This window comes from Sinohyriopsis cumingii, chromosome 7 (genome assembly GCF_028554795.1).
Source record: "Sinohyriopsis cumingii isolate HCF-2022 chromosome 7, ASM2855479v2, whole genome shotgun sequence".
Taxonomy (NCBI): Eukaryota; Metazoa; Mollusca; class Bivalvia; order Unionida; family Unionidae; genus Sinohyriopsis; species Sinohyriopsis cumingii.
In genome coordinates this window covers 137,057,122-137,080,764 of record NC_142967.1, presented here as the reverse complement: position 1 = coordinate 137,080,764, position 23,643 = coordinate 137,057,122, and the positions used below count along the sequence as shown (strand labels likewise).

The window sequence follows — 23,643 nt, the reverse complement described above, 5'->3', positions numbered from 1 at the left end:
AGTTCTTTGAACAATATCAAATATATACCAGGTCTTTTGTTAAATAGCCAGTATAACCAGTGAGAGAAACAGGGGAAATTCTTTTTCTTTAAAAATCTATCCCAGTGCAAAATACAAAACTGTAGAGAGCCATATAAATTCTATAGCTCAACCTTAATACTTTGTGTCATTCGAGAACAAAATACTTTAAAAGCATCGTCATCAATTGTTCTCTTCCTCAGAGTATTTTCACGTTATAATGACGTCACGTCGTTACCAATGAGAACCAAGACGTTAGCTATCGTTTCCTTGATCTCGTAGCGGTGGTTACATTTTGTTGAAGTCAAAATAAGTAAGAAAACTCCAAAACATAAGATTATTCAAATGGCAATCACGTCTTCTGTTCAACTGCTGAAAAAGAAAGTTACACTTGCCGAAACAAAGCCGATGAAAATGAGGCAGAAAGGCTTTACTTTGGAGAAAACGGAAGAGAAGAAAATTTCACCCGCCGTGGAGAAACTGAATAGTAAGTATTTGGACTTGCAATATATACCTTAGTAGAGAAGTGGAATACTACTACTACTACTACTACTGCTGCTGCTGCTGCTGCTACTACTACTACTACTACTACTACTACTACTACTACTACTAATAATAATAATAATAATAATAATAATAATAATAACGGCTTGAAAGTAGAGACGAACGGGAAGCAAAGAGGAAGATCTATAGGTAAAGGAGAAGCGTAAAACTATAAAACCAATACAAAGTGTGACGATATCATCTCTATGTGGGGTAGAATAAAATAATGGATCGAAATCTACTGCAGTGCAAAAATTCAAAGAACCGAAATTTGATCAGTAAAAATGGAATCAAAACCGGACAAGCCTTGCAAAATTACTTTTGCGTATATGTCAAGAGCGTTTCTTTCCGGGTTAATGTCAGAATTGATGTTCACCTCACTATTCTTGTGCATACCCACCCACTTGCCCCACCGCTCTAAATGAACCGCCCCTTTTAACATAATCAACACGATAATGTCACAGTGCGGAAAGTGTTACAATTTTCAAGAAACACAAAATACTAAGCATGATTGTGCTGCAGGTTGTTTTAAAAATGCCAATAATGACTTCAGAGTAAGTATGGATGCATCGACAAGAAAAAGGGTTCTAATTATCTTTGAAAATTTGTTGATTAGTGAAGAAACAAAATATGCTAGGACGTTTTCTGAGGTTAAATTTCAGGTTTGTATGAAGCTTCTTTTTCCTCACTGATTATTGCTTCTTATGGTTCACTGGTTAGCATGCCAGCCTCAAAAACGCGGAGGGCTGCGATCTGGAATCGTGCCCCATACCAGTCCGAAGCGGCTGCAATGGTGCATCCCCGACAAAGGCATTTTACTCCCATTGCCTCAGCACTAAATTGTTTTGCATATACTTATGTGCTGTTAAACACAATGCTATTCCGGCAAGACATTGTTATTTGGTTGCGCACTTGCTTGTATAAATAAAATTTGGGTTAAAAATATTTCATTACCATAAATGTTGACCATGGGGTGGGACTACAAGTGCTCACAACTAAGAATAAGATTTTCCTCTATAATCGATATGAAAGTTACGTAGACAGAAGCACTAAATTAATATATTAATGTCATTTCATACAATGATATGTAAACATGCATGATTCAGGCAAAATAAGAGAGAGAGAGAGAGAGAGAGAGAGAGAGAGAGAGAGAGAGAGAGAGAATAATATATTAGTACTTTAATGATGGTGGTAAAAATTGGATAAGAGTACATACACCAAATTGATTTAAGTGGCTAAAATTAGGAAAACCAGGTCTATCTAAATTAAAATTAGAATTAGCAGTAATTAATTAAGCAGAGAAATACAATTTTGAATACTCAGGGATTATGTAAAGCGTTTCGTGTCTTTAATATATGCTTCGAACAAATTAAACGATTACTGACTTTCACTATAAAGCCAGACGATCCGAATGACTTTCACTATAAAGCCAGACGATCCGAATGACTTTCACTATAAAGCCAGATGATCCGAATGACTTTCACTATAAAGCCAGATGATCCGAATGACTTTCACTATAAAGCCAGATGATCCGAATAACAAATTATTAGTAGTCGCTGTTACATGAATATCATTTTGATTCTGAACCAGTTTCCTACGCTGTGCAATATAATATTTGCAAATAAATGTGATGGTATGTATTTTCTATATGATCTTGTCAAGCACATACTAGACTATCTTTCAAAATGATTAAAATAAAAAAAACTTTATGTAAATCACTACATTTCTAATTCTAGTATTCTGAATGACTAATTTCCCGTTACAGCGAAAACAATGGGTAGGCACTTGTGTTGCCTTAGTCTGTATCTTACTTCTGAGGATAGAATAGTTACTTTCACATTTTATTGAATCTGTTAGTCAATTCCAAATACGAAGACAAGAGTGTAGAAATAAATTTCCGCTTATTTCAAATCAAGTGTTAATGGGATTAAAGTTATTTCTGTTTCCAAGAGTATACCCTTTTTGCCTCAACCAATCAGTGGTGTTTGACAGTCAGCAAGATAAGAAAGAGAAACTCCGTCTTCAGTTTTATCCCAGTTGCAATTCTTCTTGCTTCTAATTGTAATTTTTACAATTTGAGAGAAAAATATTTGCCACAATCCTTTTTATATTTTGCCATTACGCTCTCCTCTTCATCATCATTATCACCACCGCCGCCGCTGTCATCATAATTATAATAATAACATCAAAATCATAGTTATATATATTTATTTCTTTTTTATTTTAGTTCTTTTTGACTTAAAAATATAAAATAATGAATGACTCAAAATAAGAATCATTCAGGATAAAACAAATTTATGTTTTCCTTCAAAATTAATTCATCGATTAATGCTCTTTTGCAGCGAGGGATCCCATGGGAATGTACATCGTGCCTCAGGGAGGAAAGCCTTTGACATGTTTGGGTACGCTTTCTCTTCTTCATTCTAATTTAATTATTGGTCAGTTTAAATATGACTTGCAAGTGGTTTAACATGAGACATACTTATCCTTGGTGCAGTAATGACCAAGGTACCGGGTCTGAATTCACAACGTTGCGCATTAATATGAACTAAAAAAGCTCGGTTCAGAGAATAATTGCCGCTCCCTTCCTTTTTTGTTACGATGAACATATTACTCTAAGGTTGCATGGAGATATTAACTTTATTTTCTGAATTTATTTGACATTGTACCGTGCTAATTCTACAAGCAATGCATAATTTGAGTTGTGCAGTCAATACCTAACTGAAATATCATCTATATTAAACAATCACAATTGCCTGACATAAACAGCCACAAATTAAAGGGACACATTTTGGAAACACGGTACTAATGATATGGAAAAATGGGAACCAGTCTGGAAATGGGTGAACATAAAATAGAGTATATATGGGTTTGGCTGACCAGGATTGGTTAATAATGTAAGTTATGTTTTAGGAAAAAGAATCTTTTGAGAGCTTATCTTAGTTGTAAGTAAAAGATTTTTAGAGACATTGTTTTATTGATGGAATTTCGATACTTTAATAGTCTTGAGTTTCGAACACTGATTACGAAAATTAGCACCTGACTCTTTGATGTGGAATTGAAAGCACATGTTTCAAACACCTGCAGGTCCAGAAAATGCCGCGGCTCATATCTTTTCTTCTACAGAGAAGCTAGCATCCATGTTTCATCTATGCTAATAAATATACGGTTGATCATGATCACTCAAAAATGTTAAGTTATTGAATTTTCAATATCATGTTGTTTGCATAGGTTTACTATGGGAACTGAATTAGTACCGTGAGTCCTATAGACAGCCTCAGCAATACAGTAACTCCACATATGCAAGTGTAATTAACTTTACTATAAACGCAGTCATATGGTTTTATTTGTGGATAACAAGCAAAATTAATACATTTTGTAAACTACAGAGTAACTTTCAGTAGAATATTATATGCATATTCAGATATATCAACCGTTGCCAAGAAGGGGGGAGGGGGTACAGTGTGTAGATTTGACTATGTTAGGTGGGGTGTTTTGCACTTTATACAATTTACCATTTATAGAGTAATTACAGTAAGCAATGTGATATTTCATAGTTGTGTTTTGAAACATAATGCTTCAGATATGATCACTTAAGTCTCTTCCATCATGCTTAATGGTGATGACCTCTCATGACTTTGCATCCCACTAATTTCTTTCAGTGAATGTTTTCAAAGTTCATATTTTGCATTTTAATGGAATTATGTCTACTTTACTTTATTTTTTAATTATATGTCTTCTGAGAGGAATTTTAGCTAATTTTTGTCATTTAATTCTCTTTTTCTGTAATAATACATGTACATATAGATGGTCACCTTGACCGTTCATTCATTAATTACACAATATGACAAGGATGGTAATATATTTCAGCATTAAATTGAAGAGCAATAAATGGTGATATTAAAACAGATAATTCTTATTAGACAGCTTTGTTTCAATATTTTTCCGATTTTCTTAAATAAAAAAGCTCAAATATTTAAATGTTGCCTGAAATGCATCATTGCTTTTGTGGTGAACGTGAACTTGAATGTAACTTAATATTCACTAATGTAATCTTTGACAAGCAGAACTATGCACATTGCTTACTTATGAATAAAACTACTATTGCTAGGACTGTCAAGAAAATCATGGGTGGATATGGGACACACGGTACTAATGATATAGAAAAATGGGAACCAGCATGGGAATGGGTGAACCTAAAATAAAATATATATGGGTTTGTCTGATCAGGATTGGTTAATCATGTAAGTTATGTTGTAGGAAAAAGAATATTTTGAGAGTTTATCCTAGTTTGAAGAGGAAAAAAATTAGAGACATTGTTTTGTTGATGGAATTGGAGTCCTTTAACAGTCTTGAGTTTGGAACACTCATTATTACAATTAGCACCGGACTCTTTGGTGCGAAATTGAAAGCACATGTTTCAAACACCTGCAAGTCCAGAAAATGCCACGGCTCATATCCTTTCGTCTACAGAGAAGCTGACATCCAAGTTTCATCTATCCTGATAAATATAGGTTTGATCATGAACACTCAAAAATGTTAGTTATTGAATTTTTAATATCATGCTGTTTGCATAGCTTTACTATATGAACTGAATTAGTACCGTGAGTCCTTTTGTCCCTTCTGCTAGAAGGTTGGTAAATATAGCATTAAATGTTTTCTCTTATATTCGTACTGCATGCTTATTATATTAACGTCTTTCCTGACACTAGACAGATCTGATAGTAAATACATACATATAAATATATATGCATATATTGATTAACTTGTCTTGAAGAATCGTAATGCGTTTGAACCATGTGGATTATCTCCCTTGCTTTTTTGACAGAGATTCCACTTCCGGGTCCGGCAGATTACACTCCCAAAGCCGATCTAACTAAAGGGTCATTACCACAATACTCTATAGTGGGCAGGCCTAAGACTCCGCCCGGTAAGTACCTCGCAAATAAATAAATAAATAAATAAATAAATAAATAAATAATAATAATAATAATAATGATAATAATAATAATAATAATAATAGTAATAATAAATGATGCCTTTTTACAACTAATTTTCATGAAACAGATTTTTCATATATTTCAGACCTGTAACTGATCTGCTTTATCGTGAAGGACATTGCCATTTTCTTTCTCCATCTTTTGTATAAAATGCGTTATAATATAATGGGAAGAGGATGTGAAATAATATTAACGAGGCAACTTATTCAAATCCGATCATCGACGGATGTTTACGTTCTATCAAAATGGAATGCTTTTAAAACGTTGCTAATAATTGTTCTAAACAAGATCTTGTCCTTAAACTTTTTAAAAAGGCGAATCGAAACGAAAGGAAAACGTTCTCGGAAGGAGTGTACGTGCGTGATTTGGATTTTTAGCGTAGCTTTAGAAATTTTTCAGTCATATGGCTACGATGGCTGCAGTGTGGCCGTTTATAATGATATCGAGCGCTGGGGCGTCATGCCGCAGACATGTAACATGATGTCCTACCCAGTATCATTATCCTGACGCCAGGCTGTGGTAAGAGCATCCGCCTCGGATGTGGGAGGTCGCGGGTTTGATTCCCGGCCAAGTCATACCAACGACTTAGAAAATATGGTACAACAGCTGCCTCGCTAGGCGCTCAGCATTAAGAGGTTAGTGTTAGGACTGGTCGGCATGGTGTCGGCATGGTGTCGGAATAATGTGACTGGGTGGGACATCATGCTACATGTCTGCGACAGGATGCCCCAGTGCTAGACATCACTATAAACTGCCACACGGCAGACAGCGTAGCAATATGACTGAAAAATTGTTAAAGCTACATTAAAAATCGAAATCACACACACACACACACACACACACACACACACACACACACATTGATACCAGGCTGACCAGTCCTAATACCGACTTCCTAATACCGAGCGCCTAGTGAGGCAGCTGGTAACACCAGTTTTATAAATCTTTGGTATGACTCGGATGGGGTTCGAACCCGCGATCTCCCGCATCCGAGGCGGACGCTCTAACCACAAGGCCAGTGCTGTCCAACCTTTTTGACACCATGGGTAACTGAAAAATGTTTTTCTTGAAGCCGAGGGCCGCAGCAGAAAACTGAAAAGCAACGACTATATAGATGGTCGAGCTCTGGCGGGCCATTTAAAATCAGCCCGCGGGCCGCGGGATGGACAGCACTGCACTAGGCCATCTCGGAAAGATTTGTGAACATCTAGAAAATGATAAGAGGCAATGATATGTGGTGTGTGGATATATTCTTGAGAGAAACCAATTGTATCTGAAGCAATCGGTATTTATTCTCAAAAGGCCATATAGATCTTTGTTCGGAGATAGGTGGATGTCCCTACAGGTATACTGTTTCACTTGCAGATAAAAAAAGTAATGATGTCTGTTTTTCTATGTAACAGCAATTATGTATTCCCCAATACACGTCAATACAAATCAAACGAGTCGTACAATATATTTAAAACATGTCATGTATGCATACATTGGACCCCCATCCCCCAATCTAACACGTATACGATATCACGTATTTGTGTAGGTGAAACAGACGAACATGTGATGTGAAACAGAGCGCGCGTTATGTCAGTTTTACGTAATCGATTGATGCATTTTATGAGCTGAAAAAGTTTGTTTGTTTCTTTATGTAAATATCAAACAGCAAGAATTAATAATATGTTTGCACCTCATATTAAATTTCAAGTATTATTATATATATTATACTCTTCGTATGTCACACATTTGCCATCACGTTAATTTTCTATATATTAACATCACAGTCAGTAAGAAAGCACCAGGTCCAGCGGACTACAACACCAGCGGGGATCTCAAATGGAAGAGAAGGTCAGTCACCTTGAAGGGGAGAGGCAGGTCCTGTTTTGACGATGAAGGTAACAGTTTGTGGTGGCGTGCTTCCAATATTTATTTAAATTATTATAGAAGTCCCACCCAGGCTCAATTTCGGTTGGAAGCTAAATTAGTGAAATATAGATGAAGGCTCGGAGCCCCCAGTCAGCATTGCCAACGGTTAAATGATTGAAGATACAAAAAAGTTAAATTCAACTAATAATATTTTCATGACAATTCAATAATCAAATGTTTAAAATTACACAAGTACTCTCCTTCCGCTCGACCCTATTGCATCATTTAATTTGTAGTGTGAGATAGTTTTCCACATGTCCTTGTATTCTACTCATCTTTGTATTCTCCTGTCCTATCCCTCCAATTCCTTCCCCTGTTCCTCCAGACTTTCCTTCTCCCCACCGACTCCTCGATACTCCTCATCCTTCTCCACTTTCCCCTCCTCAATTCCTCTTCCTCCTCGACTCTATACCGACTAGACTTGTCGACTCCGACTGCTCTGCTAGTCTTACTTCCGTCTCCCCTCTTAGAGACTCGGAACTCACTGAACCGGAAGTTCTGTCCCCAAAAACGTTTCCTGTGAAAACACAAGGGCGGTACAGTCTTTTCTTTAGCCCTCTCATCACACACTACACCCAGCCTATCATCAGATAACGGCCATTACATTTCTTCGGTCATGCAGTCATTCATATCGAAACACTCGTTCGTTCTTGTCTGGTAAAACAATGGCGTAATAAAAGCACGGTATCAATTACTTCTCATACATAATTCAGTAAATTGCGTCACATCAGTACATATTCTTAATCCCATTATAATATACAATAACACAGCAATCAGATGCATTTCTTTACATTACAACTCATTCAAAGTACTCAAATATTCAAATATCCATGCATCCATATTAACTAATCTTCCACACTTCAACCATTTTCCAAATTCACATTTCAAGCATGTATAAAATGAAACATATCACATGAATAAAAGCGCTAGATTACTACGAAGTAACCTATCAATGAATGACAAAATTAATTCTGACCACAAGCTAACAATCTATATAATTCTCTACATAATACTCAAACTCATTTCTCTAATACGCATGTATATTAAACACTACAAAGGTAATTCTACGTACTAAACGAACCTAGTAATTAAGTATACACACTGACCATAATTACAATTACAAAGCCGTAATATTTTGAAAAAATCGAGCAAATAACTTACTGACCTTTACGAAGCTTTGTCTTTCCGTAGAATCTCCTCTCTAAGTTTTCTTCTTTTTTTTTGGAGGATGCACTCTCCTGTTTGATCTTTTCAGACCAGTTAGGAGAGGCCCTCCTGTTCTACTTTTATGGTTTGTGTGTTATAGTTTTTATATATGCTATAGTTTCTTTAATTTAAATTTTTGATTAAATTTTCTTGGGATTTGTTTGTATTTTTTTATTTTATTTGTTAGTTTTTAATTTTTTGTCAAAATTCAATCATCTATCCTAAGCATTCGTCTTGCTCCAGAAAGTAATCTTCCATCATTCGGTACTCTTGCTCCAGAAAGTAATCTTCCATCATTCGGTACTCTTGCTCCAGAAAGTAATCTTCCATCATTCGGTACTCTTCTTCATCTCTTAGTTTCCTTTTCTTTCCTTTCTTCTATTTCTGTCTCTGTCTCTGTCTAGTTTTATCCTTCTCTGTCTCTGTCTAGTTTTATCCTTCTCTGTCTCTGTCTAGTTTCATCCTTTGTTCCTCTGTCAGGATTGATTGTGTTGTAGTGGTTGTTGTTTTTGCTGATGTTGTTGATATTGCTTCCTCTGGTTTATGTTGTTGCCCTTTGCTTATCGTTCATTTGTGCTTGTGCTTGTTTTTTCTTGCCTTTCTCTTGTTTTTGTTTCTGTTTTTCTGTCTCAAGCTTATCTTTATCTTTGTGTTGTAATTGCTTTTGTCCTTGCTCTTGTTGTTGTACTCTTTGTCGTTGTTTTGGGCGTGATTTTTCTTGCTGCTGTTGGTTTTCTTTTTGTTTTATTTCCTGTTGTTGTTTTGAGTGTTGTGTCTATTCCTTTTGTAGCTGGTTTGTATTTTGTTTTACTCCCTGATTTTACCTTTTCTTAGTTGATGTTTCTGCTGTATTTGTTCTTGTTGTTTCAGCTATCCTCTCTTTGGGGTCATTTTCTATCTGTACATTGTGAGTCTGTTTTTCTTCCCGTTGCTGGTTTTGTTTTTGTTGTTGTTGTTGATGTTGCTTTCTCGCTTGGAATTCTCTAGTCTCTGCTTGTGTCTCTTCATCTGTTGGACATTTAAAAGGTGTGTCTGTCTTCTCGCATCTATTACATTTACATACATCCTTTGTACCATGATTTTGCTAGTAACCCATATATAAAGAATGCTCTCTTCAATTCTTTCAGTTTGCCTTTTTACGATTTCAAGTATTCGTATCCCGTTGTAAATTGTTGTTACAGGGATCGTCGCGAGTCTGGATGATATTACTTTTATGTTGAATTTCTTTTCGAACTGTTCCACTACTGCCTCAAATGGAATTTACAGGTGGACGTCTGATAAATGTGGCTCTCCTGTTTCTTTCTTAACTTTCCTTTAAATGGGTGTAGGTTCTTTTACCATGACTTTTTCATTCCCTATGTCGATATCTCCATAAGGTAATATTAATTGTTTCCTTCTGGGTCTGATGATGTATCCCTTATATCCAATTGGGTTAACTGAGTACAATCTTTTTATGTAGTCCGGATTTAGTACTTTCAGTAATGTCCCTGGTACTTTATCTCTCGGTATGTGCGACATATCTAGCTCTTGTGTTCTTTCTTTGTATGCGCACTCAAGAAAACTCCTTTCATTTGTTTCGATTTTCATAGTCTTGAACATTTTCTCTAGATTATTTAGTTCCTTTCTAGCTGCCTCCATGTATTCCCGTGTTTCACGTGCTTTGTGTTCACTTGTTAGTCCAAATTATGGTCTCTGTATTTTTCTGTAAACAGTTTAGTTTTTTTTCTTCTTTCGTGATTCATCTAATTCATTCCCGGTATGGCATCAATAGTAGTCCTTGGTATCTATCATTATATTTCGTTGGACTTTCTCGCGATTTGCTTTGTACGTGCCATTACCGATGAGAGAACAGAGTTTACTTCTCAAGAAGGAGTATCAGTATATCTAAGTTTTCCCGCTAACGAGTGGCTTTCTCAGAGTAATCCTATTTGCTCAGCAAACTTCCCAGAAGAACTAAATTTTCGCTTGCTGGTTAGAAGTTATACTTCAGATCGAAATTGTTATCACACGTTCCATCTCAAATCCGATTGGATGTCGCTTTGATTCGATCCAATCAAACTTAGCGGACAATGTCCTTCTCGCTGTCCGTCCACGCGGGGATGGATTTAGAACACGCCCCGGTCCTTGCATGTTCCTCTGATCTTTTTAACACATAGGTGGGAAGTCGCTCGATCTAACGCCTGTGCCGATTCAAGATGATTGGTCGTCTCTTTGGTTACGGTAACCTTGCGTAAGAGATTAACTCCAGCCTGCGGCATGTTCAGACATGAAACATGGCTTATAATAATAATACCTTAGTTTATACACGACTTACGAACTGGGGTTGAACAAGCGTGACACACACACACACACACACACACACACACACACACACACACACACATATATATATATATATATATATATATATATATATATATATATATATATATATATATATATATATATATATATATATATATATATATATATAGTGTGTGTGTGTGTATGCGTGTGTGTATGCTTGTATGCGTGTGTGTGCCTGTGTGTGCGTGCCTGTCTGTGTGTGTGTGTGTGTGTGTGTGTAATTTAGGGTCCTTCATGCTCCCAGATTGTATGCTTCATTATTTTGGTCTCCTTTTATCATGTCAAGCCCACCTACACTCCCCGACCACGAAAGAAAAGTAACTGGTCTAATCTACTTGTAAATAAATACTAGGCATTCCGTATCGAACTTACATTTATCAAAATCTCATCAATATTTATGTTGGCTAAGGTATAATTAAAATAATTTTTCTATCAAAATTAGTTATTTTACTTATTGCACTCACTTGTGACGCTGCGATTCAGTCATTGACCTCGAAAATATTCTTCCCATCACTGTCTTCAGGTTTATGAGTTTCTATTTAACCCGTACCTTGAAACGAAACTAAGTTGCCATTAAAAGTATGTTTCATGTCGTATTTCCGATGTTTAATAGTTTGTCGAACCAGGACATACACATGTATTCTATATTATTATTAGTCGCAAAGAGTAATGGAGATGTGGGCTCCATCAAAGTTGACAATTTAGGAGTTGGCACTGGCGGACCTAAATATTCCGTGGGAATGAAGCGCAGCAAGATTTTCACTGGACCACCCAATAGCCTTGTCCAGCCTCAGGACTATTCTGGTATGTGTCAACAATACATCCAACTTTCAAGTAACTCACTATTCATTAATACACCAACAGCCAATGTCTTCACACGTTTGAAATTACACACATGCACACACACACACACACACACACACCGTAAGAAATAAAAGAGAATTTGGAAAACGGCGTGGAAAGAATAAAAAAGTGTCCCTACGGTTCGCAAAGTCTTTCTCCGGGGACAATAAAAACCTTACACACACACACACACACAAGGAGTGACACTGGCTGAATAATAAGTATATAGATTTTGGCTCAGAGAAAAATCCATATATAGAATAGCACATACGCACATACATATATATGCCAAACAATTGCCTTCGCAATACACGGGATCTTTTGCCTGACTACGCTGCTAGGAGCAAATTTTAATAGCAGTACAGATAATAACAGCTACTGTGCAAAACGTTTTTTTCTTTTTCAACATTGTCGAGTTCTAAATTGCTAACTATGGTAAAAATTTGCAACAAAGTAGGTGTGGACGGATATTGGCACAAACAAGGTTCCTAGTCAAACATTATATAAATTTCTTTAATTCTAAGAAACCTTTATAACCAAATTTAAAATGGCGAAATGACTCATTCTTCGAATGTTCTGACCTATAATTAACCAGTATAGTCAGCTTCTCCGATTATGGAGCCAAAATGTGCTAAACAAATTGTTGATATTCCAGTTTTGTTTTAGTAAATATGACTGGATGTAAATTGGTTTTCAACTTCCAGCTCAAAATCAGTAAAAGATGTGAAAACTTGTCATATGCTAATAAAGTTGTATTAAATTCTAGTTTCTATTTGTGTTCGAAATTTCGGCTCTGCATCTCAGCGGGTACCTGAAGTTATCTCAGTGGGTATTGAAGTTATCTTAGTTGGTATTGTTATGTATAATTGATTTAATTATATCTGATTTAATATATATTTGTATCAATTTGGTTGTTTGTCAGTTTTATTTTTATTTTATTTTTCGTTGCATGATGTTGTAGTGTAAGTTTGTTCACTGGAGATGATACTTTTTTCAGAAAATAGTTGACCTTGACTATTAGTTTATAAACACCAGGTGTTGATCTAAATCCTGGCCTTGTTTCAAAATGTGTCGCAACCACGAAAACAAGTTCTGTCTTTATTTGAAAATGATTGGTTGTTGTCGAGGTCATGATGGGACTTCGTGCTTAAGATGTAAGCATTTGTTAAAAACAATTATTTCTTAGAATAAAATGATTGGTTTTCGTCAGGGTCACATTGGGTGTACGTGACCTTTAACAAGTACGTAGTTTCTTTAAGCTTCGAGAAGATGATCACGGGATCCCTTGTTTACGTTTAATATACGATATAACCTATGTTTTGGAGAATTATTCTCAGTAGAAGCTGGGCTGTTACATTGGAAGTTGTATATTGTGCTGTTTGGAGTTATTTCAAATTACTTGCATTCAAAAGGATTACTTCTGTTATTTTTCTGGAAAATACATGTGCTCATGTGAGATTCTTAATCAAAGACAGTTCTTATAAGAAATTTATTTTTATTTCCAAAACCGGAGTGATAATTCTTGTTTCTGCAAAAAACTGTAGACTTCAACACTACATATTTCAGCATATGTCATCGTCTACCATCTTGGATTCTTCGTCGGGATTCGAACTTGAAATCAGTTAACATTTTGTTATTAGGACTTCAAAAATTTTATTTTTGGATTTGATTCTTAAAACCGTAAGTTCATATTTTTTTCATTTTTACAGAATTTGTCCAGGGAAATAATTTATTGTATTTTTTCAAAGCTTGTTGTTTTCACTCTTTCTTGTGTTACTGTTTATTCGAGCCTAAACACGTGACAGAAGAGTATTGACGTACCGGTAATGCCAATTTCAAGTGGCGGATCGATCAGATATTTCAGTACTTGGTCCTAGTGACGTTTATTGGATTTCTAGACTTGCCTTCCTTAGTCATGTCGACTAACCGATAGCGTGTAACAGTGGTGCATTGTACATCGGCCGAAAATGGTGGTGGCAATTGACTTCAAAAGGATACATTTAAAAGTTTAACATCAAGAACATGAATACGTACCAGACGGGAAGCCATTACAGTGTATTTGAGAGAAAGGATGTATTTGTGCAACCACCGACCGGCAGCGGAAAATTGCTTATTTATGAGTCTATTCCAGCGGTGCGCTCCCCTTGTCTCGATGATGCAGGAACGAGTGTTCTATTTGAACAACTTGATTTTGATTGGATGCGATGGTTTGCCGGTGCATCTGATAAAATTCAGAGACCCGCTATAATTTTTGAATATCGATCCGCAAAGGCGTAGATAGGTTAACATATCGGAACCTTGGCTAGCAGAAATAAGGATACCGGAAACGTATTTAAGTTAATATCTTCCCACCCCACCTGCCACAAACCCTGGTTTTTAGCTTTGAATCAAGCCCGAAATGCACAAGATATACACAATGACCGTGAAATTAAGGACGCTGATAAAAGTGACTTTTCGAAATCAAAGGGAAGCACATAAACACATTCAAAGGATATCGTACACAATGGAATTGAACTCTGAAATTTTGTTGTACCTCAGCTGTTGTTGTCTGTACCGCTTATAAAAACTGATTTTTGTAACGTGAATCTGCAAAGATCCGGTGTAACGCAACGGGTTTTGTTTGTCAGTGTTTGTCAAATATCTCTTTTATTACCTATGTGACAATTATTTCTCCTGGATTACAACTATTTGGCTTGTGGTTTCTTTTAGTATCCATTGAGATATACATCCAACATTTGGAACACAAATCGAAGCTTTAATTTTCTATAATTTGATTAAATAGGACAATTTTCTCCGCTACGTGTACTAGATTTCTAAGCTGGAAGTTGAATAATCAATTCTGACACGGCCATACTTACTTGAATAAAATTAGGTTCATCATTCTATCTTGCACACGTTTGCTCCGAAAGCCGTGGCGCTCACATTAGGTCACGAGGTTAGCGAATTAGAATGCGAAGTCATGTGACCAGTTTAAAACTGGGCTATGATTGAATGTCTTAATCTTAATTAAATGTACATAATGTTGGACTTCGAAGTTTGCTGGAGCCAATGTCCTTCCACAGGTCCATTTTGTAAACTTTACCCTAGCTAATAAATTTGACCGGAGAACTTTGAACACAATTCTCTCTCTCTCTCTCTCTCTCTCTCTCTCTCTCTCTCTCACACACACACACACACACACACATACACACACACACTATTATAATGTAACGAATCATAACTTTTGTTACTATTATAATTACGTATTGTACAGTCTGTTAATGTAAAACACCTGCTATATTGAATGCCAGAAATTCACACTGAACGGCGAAACCTATATTGTACAGAAGGGTGGTAAATGTTGAACTCGTCCAAATAGTGTAGTAAAACCGATATTAGACCTGGCACCATCGGCGTGTCATGCAATACAGGTTTTATTGCACAAAGTTTTTACATTAAATTATTGCAAGTTTATATTATCGTTGTACAACCATGTATTGCATATTGAATGATGAGTGTGTTGCGCTTGATTTTGTTTTAAACCAAAGGTTTGAATTACAACAACAACAAACTTATTACTGATAAGATTTGTTCCCATAACCAGTCACGTTGAGAAATATTTTGGTCACTAATTAAAGTATATATCGGGCCCCGTAGTCTCAAAAGTGTTGAGCTCTCAAGTTAAAAAAAAAATCCTTTCAAAAGTACAAGACCTTATTGTTCTTCATTGTAGTTTAGTAAAGATGAAGTTAGGTAATAGTGGACTACCGTTAATAAACTCTATAGGTGTGTATTGACCACTGGTTTTAGGATTAGGCTATGCAATTTTAGATTTTAGGCAGACGGGTATTAATGATTTCAACGAAAGTTTCCGTGTTTTATCGACTTTTAAGTAATGCCCAACTTAAATCTTGGATATCCGGAATTGTTTTAAGATATGTTAAAAGGTCTGGAATATTCCAACACAAGTCTATATTACGTCAATCTAGTGCCTGAAGAATAATACACGTTTTGTTGAAAAATGCACTAGTTATTTTCATCTAGAAGGGAAATTCTAACGACTTTTGATTAAATACGTATACCCAGCTGTTATAAAGAACTATATATATATATATATATATATATATATATATATATATATATATATATATATATATATATATATATATATATATATATATATATATATATATATATATATATATATATATATATATATATATATATATATATATATATATAGAGAGAGAGAGAGAGAGAGAGAGAGAGAGAGAGAGAGAGAAAAGATCAGTAAGAGATAAACATCATCTCTCTCTCCATATATATATATATATATATATATATATATATATATATATATATATATATATATATATATATATATATATATATATATATATATATATATATATATTAGAGAGAGAGAGAGAAGAACATTGTATCCAACAAATGACCAAAATGATTACGATCCCTGGAATTCTGTAATTTTTAGTTCTTATCAACATCGCAGACTATTAATAAAAAGCTGTGGATTTCAGCTCGAGTTGAGGACAGTTGTTAAAATGGTGTCGAGACCACGATACTTTTGTCCCATAAATATTGTTTCAGACACTAATAAAACAAAACTTGGGCTAAAGTAACATTGATCATCTAAGGAATCTTTTTTTTAATATAAATATTATTTTCAGCCTTCGATACTCCTGGCCCCAATTATCGACCCAACTCGGCCTATTGGGGCCGTGGTCCTAAAAAGTCATTTGGAGCCGGAAGGGATGATATTGGCCTACTTGATTCCAGGATTAGCTATCCGGGTAAGTGAATACACCTAGACTGACTGTAAGTAAATACAAAGAATAATACTGCAGTACGATGGAAATACTGTTGACCGCAGATACATGCATACTGGCCTGAGCTGGTCAATATGGTATACGAAAACTGGACGAAGAAAAAGCCACTGACCCAAGGGAGCTCAAGGAACCAAAATGTACACGACTGGTTACTTATTATACGGTGTCAAGACATGGAAATTGTTAATTGCTGACGGTATTTCAGCCAGTTGGTTGAAGCGGCAAACTGACACACCGGTTCAGTACTGAAGTGCTCTATTATAGAAACACTGGAGGGTCATGCAGCTTTTTGTTTAAGCAGTTTCAGCATTTTCGTAACTCATATCAATTAAAGTAATGCATGAAATTCTTAGATTCCTATAACAATCAAGATGACAAATTGAAACAATTCGTCAAACTTATATAAAGACAGTCATTGTACGAATTCAGATAGATTAACTCAAACACAGTTACACTCATTTCAAGAGAATTATCTACGGATTTAAACAAATAAATTCATGCAAATAATATAAACAATCAAATTCAAGCAAATCATTATATTGGTATCAACGCTCTGAACTGCATGAAATTGACGCAAATACCTTTTGCTTTCAAGCTTTATTCGCTTCTATCGCCAAAATTTTGTCCGTTGACTTTCCAGACATTCGGTCCCTTTGACAAATGTTTTACGAGAGAATGTCTTCCAAATTTACTCTCGGAGTCTCCTATATTTTCACTCTTGGAGGAAAGATGCAGACTGACTAGATTTATTTCCATGACGGTAATTTAACTCCAAGAATTTCGTGTGGCATCCCCGCCCCTTATTTAGCGTCACCAATCAGGATTAAATATATTTACAGCCTTTTATAATTAGACGCCAAAATTGCGGCCAGCATGACTTACAGAATTCCAAAAAAAAAACAGATCTGGAAAATTTCAATTCTGACAGTTCCGACATAAAATCGAAGGTAACCTTCCCTTTTCTAGTCGTCTAACAGTTAAGTAAATCAAGGCTTAATTAAGAATCACTTCCTCTCCCGACACAGACATTAGAAATAATTGCAGTATAGCGATTTAACAAGCACCTGTCCCCATAAATCTAATTAATTGTTCTCTGGCTCAAATTAATGTGCCCTTCATAGATCGACAGACATTTTTATCGTTACACCATCATTATCAGTACAGGCGATTTATGACCATCAATAGCAATACAGACTTGGGTGCCGATTTATGACCATCAATATTAGTACAGGCTTGGGGGCTGATTTATGACTATCAATATCAGTACAGGCTTGGGGGCTGATTTATGACCATCACTATCAGTGCAGCGTTGGGGAGAGAGGCTGATTTATGGGACTTGTCCAGCCTAGTCATACAGCTGCATCTTGAAAATTCCTCGTGATTAGTAGAGAATAAAAGTAAGTCAATTTCTTCTCCTCTTGACAGCAGTAAATAGCCTTAGTAGAGATAAATAACATACTTGATCAGACAATTATACAACTGTTCCTGCATTAGATAGATCGCATGACCTACTTATTATTCCGTTCCTGACCCATAATATTTTACCTTTTTTTTTTCTTTTTTCTTTATTGCCTAATCATACTGAATTAAATGCAAAGCAGCCTTTAAGGTTTTGAAAAGCTAATGCTTATACATGTATTAGCATTACATTCTTAATGAATCTACAAGAGTCTTGTAGCATGTTGGTTAACATAGGGTCTGCTGAGTTGTTAAACCTAAAGCAAATTCAATCTCAGTATTCTCCTGTTTTACAATGGCAATATTGCCAAAGTTAGTATGATAGCATATGTGCTTCAATTATCGTTTACAATGCTACATTTTGTAGTAGCTGCCATGACCATATCATGTCTGACATTCGTTGATGAGGTCAGTTGTCAATACTTACAGATATGATGGGAGGCGGTATACTTTTCGGGCGAAATCAGATTTATTTGCTGTTGCAGAAATGCAACTATTTTTGTTCAAAAGCAAAGGTAGGGTACAAGTACATGCATTATGACGGAGAATGGAATTCTACTGAACGGTGCTGAGGGAGGGGTTGAAGTTTTACTTTAAGATTTTCGTTTCCATTCCTTTATTACATCGTCTTAGAAATAGCTGAATGCACCTCGGGAAAACTATTAACAGAGCATGTCTGAGATGGCTAACAAAAAAGCCATTGTTCGTTATAATGATAAGATTAATTTTCAAGCTTGTTAGCCTTTAGATAGCTGTCGCATTGGTTTTGAAAACCTAACCCTACTCTCCTCATTAGCAGCGTGTGGATGGGAGGGGGAGCGGACCGCTCCTTGAGACAGTAAGCCAATCTTTAACTGAGGCAGTTAGAGAATATATTGAGAACATCACTTAGTAGTGAGCCTATATTTTACCCTCTAGTCTCTGCAAAACTTTATAAGGGCGGGTGGAGGGGGGAGGCGAGCTAACCATCTTTCCAAGCCATGGAGAGGTCCTACAAGAATTGTTTAAAAAATACAAATTAGGTCTATCACAAAGTAAAATGTCCAAACTGGTGTGCGTTTAAAAAGTCTGCAACGATATTTTGCCAATGGGCCACATCGCACGCGTCGGAAACAAAATGTGTTCAAGGCTTATTGACTCGATCTAGCCTGGCGATACAGTAAAAATTACAATTAAATACGCAAACACACAAAGATATATATATAGCAAGCATGATTTAAGAGTTCATGGATTTCAGTTACGAGCTCTGCACGAGTTTTGTACAAATTCGTAATGATGGTACATGCACAAAACAAAATTACAGAGATTGCATTTTTTGCGTCGAGAATTCAATAGCTTTGCTAATATGATTGCCTTAATGAAAACTACAAGTCAGTTTTGCAATTCAGAATCTTTTAGATAGCTTTTGTTAAATAATGTACAGTTTTGTAAATATACTCAACTGATAAAATTTTGGACATTATTGGAAGTAATCCGGTCTTAAAAGCTGGTGATAGTCAAAGTAATCATTATCCCGTATATAATGTAAATAATTATCACTGCCACTGGTGATCGCCAGTCATAGTGGTCGTCATCAGTGAGGTTTACAATTATAATTATTAATTTATTTTGACAAAAACGTTACCACTGAATTATAATCATAAATATGATTAAAAACAGCAATTGTCCAAGGAAGACATTGAAGCCACCCGCGCTCGTCGTGGTATAGAACCCGTGGAAACGACTTGGGAGCGTCTTAGGTATGGAACTGTTACAATTTACAAAACATGAAGGAGAATCTGCCTCGTCGCTGTGTACCAAAGTTAAACATTGTTCATCAATCGTGGATCAATTACATGAAAAATGTTGTAATCAAAGACAGCTTTAATACGCCAGTGCATCGTGCCAACGCGCCAACGTACACCGACATCGTGTAAGTAAATACTGAGTTTGATCGACAACAGCAGCAGTAACATCTTCGCTAGCCAAGGTTCCGATGACCATATCTACACTTGGTATATTGAGCAGATATTTATGTGCTTTGGGTCTGTGAATTTCATTGGATGCGGCGGCAAGCCCCCGCATCCAATCAAAATCAAGTTGTTCAGATTTGAATACTGTTCCTACGTGATTGAGACAGTGGGAGCACACAACTTGAATGGACTGATAAGTAAGCACTTTTCCAGTGCCTGTACGTGTTTGCACAAATACCTTCCACTCAAATAGACCTGTAATGACTTTCTTCTGGTTTATAGTCATACTGTCGATGCTAAACTTACAAAGTATCCTTTTTAGGTCATTTGCCACCACCGTTTTCGGCCGATGTACAATGCACTACGCTACTGGTTAGTCGGCATACATACTAAGGGAGGCAACACATAAAATCAAATAGATGTCGCTAGGACAACGAAACCGATATAGCTAGCTGTTGGATCCGCCAAGGTGTAGATAGGGTTATCGGAACCTTGGCTAGTGAAGATGCAGCAGTTAGGGCTAGAAGAAAAGGAGCAGCAACGTTAAGAGAGGGGAAGGCAGCGACGAACAGAGCGAATGCGTCAGAGATAAGAAAGCGCCATGTTGCAAAAAACTGAGCAAGATAAACAGTAACGGCTGTTAAAGCAACCGCAACTAAAGCAGCAGCAACAAGAACAGCAATGACACCAACAACGACAACAGCAGCGACAACTTCGCGAAAATAAACAAATCACACAACGTTACAGCGAGTGAACTCCACTGCAGACCAGCTGTTATTAACAACAAAAAATCTGCCCTCACAGCTCGTAACAATTTTGGTACTATCATCAGCGATATCATCAATGATATGTATTCGCGACAAGATAACGCATCAGTGATAAATAAGGGGCCGTCCATTTAGTATGTACGCATGGAGGGGAAGGAGGGTAACCCAAATGCATACGCTTGCGTATGGGGGGGGGGGGGTCTACTGATAATATACGTACGCATAGGAAACGGGTGGTGGGGTGGTGAAACATTGATAATAATTTGTCTAATACGTAACCTATTCGACTGGGTTCAAACAACATTTGAATTTTAGCGACACTAGACAAAAGTTACGCAGCTTATTTCTTTGATGCATCCAGACATTCAACGCCTGTGGAATATCTGTTTTATTAAACACGTTAATATTATTAATCCTTGATCGTTTCTGCGTGAATTAAATATAGGCCGTTCTATAGAATTCGGGGGTGGGGTGCGTGGGTGCGTCAAGCGCACGTACGCAGGAGTGTGTGTGTAAAAAAGTACGCATGTGTACTGGGAGGGTTGAGGGTTCAAGCTTTGACAGATTTTTGCGTACGTACTAAATGGCTGGCCCCTAGATAATTTTGGACGGCAACGATATTCAGCTAATCATAGCGAACTAACAACGCTCCACGATGATTATATTACTGAACACTTCTTGGAAGACCTAATTTGTTGTTTTTCTTATTGGTTTAACGCTCTTTGTCAGCACATGAGAGACTATACATGACGGTCTGTATATCTGGTGGAGGAAAAACCCTGAAAGATTCAATGACCCATGAGAAGCTACTTGCAAGCTTTCTCACATGCCCACGTTGGTCAAACCCGACACTCGAACCAACGTGGAGAGAGGTGAGATGTCAGTGATATGTAAAGGCGAGCGCTTTGGACCACACGGCTACTTGAGGACCCTGCCTAATTTTTATCTCTTTTTGCAATACTTGTGCGACCTCCCCTCAGCTCGGAAAATTGGTCCGTTTACCCCTATGTCAAATGTTACAGAGATTCGCTGGTAAAAATAGTCCGTCCATTAACCGATTTTCTCAACCAATTCTCTAATTGCCTCCTTAACAAACTGTCAACAGTTCGTTGCGCAAAGTATCGCGCATGATATCAGCGTGTTTCTCGTTACATTGTTAACGTCGCATCTCGAAATGTAGGTAAAATGACCGAATTCGTTTTGTGTACGAATGGTTCAAACACAATTCATACTGACAACGCCATTCATTCAATGCATGCAGACAAATACTGGTCTGTGTAATGCAGTGGCGTCACTAGGGTTGGTGCCACCCAGTGCGGTAACTCATGGTGTCACCCCCATGGATCTCCTTCCTGCACACATTTTTTAATTTTTTTTATAGACAGTCATTTTGGTGTCACCCCCTCTGATGGCGTCACCAGGTGCGGTCCGCACACCCCACACCCACCTAGTGACGCCACTGTACGCACGCCATGTTCGTCCCGAGTTTTGGAAGAACCCGTGTTTGATACGGCAAAGAAATCAAAAGTAGACAAGTACATTATGGTCCAATTTAGCAGAATAGGAAAGCTGATCACTCTTAACTAAATAACAAGTCTCTTTCATATGTCATGGCGGCATTGAACAAATTTATATAAACAGTCCACCCTGTTTTAGTTTAGTTTATTTTTTAATGAGAAGTGTTACACTTAATATCGATTCCAACGGCGTGGAAACATTTCGTGCGTGAAACGAATTAGTTACTTTTAGCTATATTAAAACCTGAAAATTCACTGAGCGACAAACACGGATATCATTCGCGATGCTGTGTGGAACGAGCTTCAGTTGCCTAACGAAGTCGTCCGCTGCCCCCCCCCCCCCCCCCAGCCCTACTTTGTAAAAACGTAATATAATTTTTTCAAATTTCGTTTGATCACGATTGCAAATAAATTTATCTGAAGTTGTTTCATAGGTTTTTATCCATTATACAATATAACACTGGGTAAGTACGGTCTTCACACTGGGGTGCCGGAGTTTAATTCAGAATGTCTTTTGGGAGCGTGGAGATGGCAATATTACCTGCTCAAGATGAAATCGATATATATTGTTATCTACATGTATATTTTCTCAACTCAACTCGTATCGACATCAATGTGCCAGGACTAAAAATACGTATATCTATTCAAAAGCTCTGTTGATTATAATGCCTCCAGCGATTGTTGTTCATGGTACTAGTTCACCATAGATTTAACCGTTTACTTTTCTTTTCTTTTTTTATTCTTTATTGTCTTTTTTTACGTAGACTGATCTTGAACTGACATGACGTATAAACTATGACCTGAAATGCTGTGTTACAATGAACTCCTAGGAACTTGGTACACGACAATTGTGTATTAAATAGCTCATCTGGTTGTCATTTAACGTTGTAGTGTCTCGGCACGAGTTACGAATAGCCCTTAATATATACAAAATGCTGAAATTAAAAAGTTTAGTTTGTGTCCTACTTGTTCCGATCCAGCGTTGGATATCTTGCGAAAAATTTCGTTTACTTGTCGGTTCGTCCGTCAGTTTGGCCGTAAATCTCTCCTGTTCTGAATCGCGTGGTACACTGGAATGTCACTAGAGCATAATACCACTAGTCACGTGATAACCAACTGTACGAGGGGTTTTCTCCTTACTAATTATTCATGGGAAGGGAACAAATGCACATAAATGTCATTCACAGTTAAAATCGAGATTTCTTAAACCAAACTTAATAATTACAGTCTTGTCTTGAAGATATTTAACA

At 36.7% G+C, this 23,643-nt stretch overlaps 1 protein-coding gene across 1 annotated transcript in view; it reads left to right on the top strand.

Annotated features, from left to right (window-relative positions):
- The first annotated feature begins 299 nt into the window (after positions 1–299).
- Positions 300–23,643, top strand: part of LOC149796217 (uncharacterized) — a 47,609-nt gene continuing 24,265 nt past the window's right edge. Inside the window, exons 1-6 of the mRNA XM_089966172.1 lie at positions 300–505; positions 2,904–2,963; positions 5,390–5,491; positions 7,337–7,447; positions 11,688–11,834; positions 16,541–16,663. Coding sequence (XP_089822298.1) covers positions 364–505; positions 2,904–2,963; positions 5,390–5,491; positions 7,337–7,447; positions 11,688–11,834; positions 16,541–16,663 — 685 coding nt within the window. The 5' untranslated portion in view covers positions 300–363. The remainder of the gene's footprint in view (positions 506–2,903; positions 2,964–5,389; positions 5,492–7,336; positions 7,448–11,687; positions 11,835–16,540; positions 16,664–23,643) is intronic.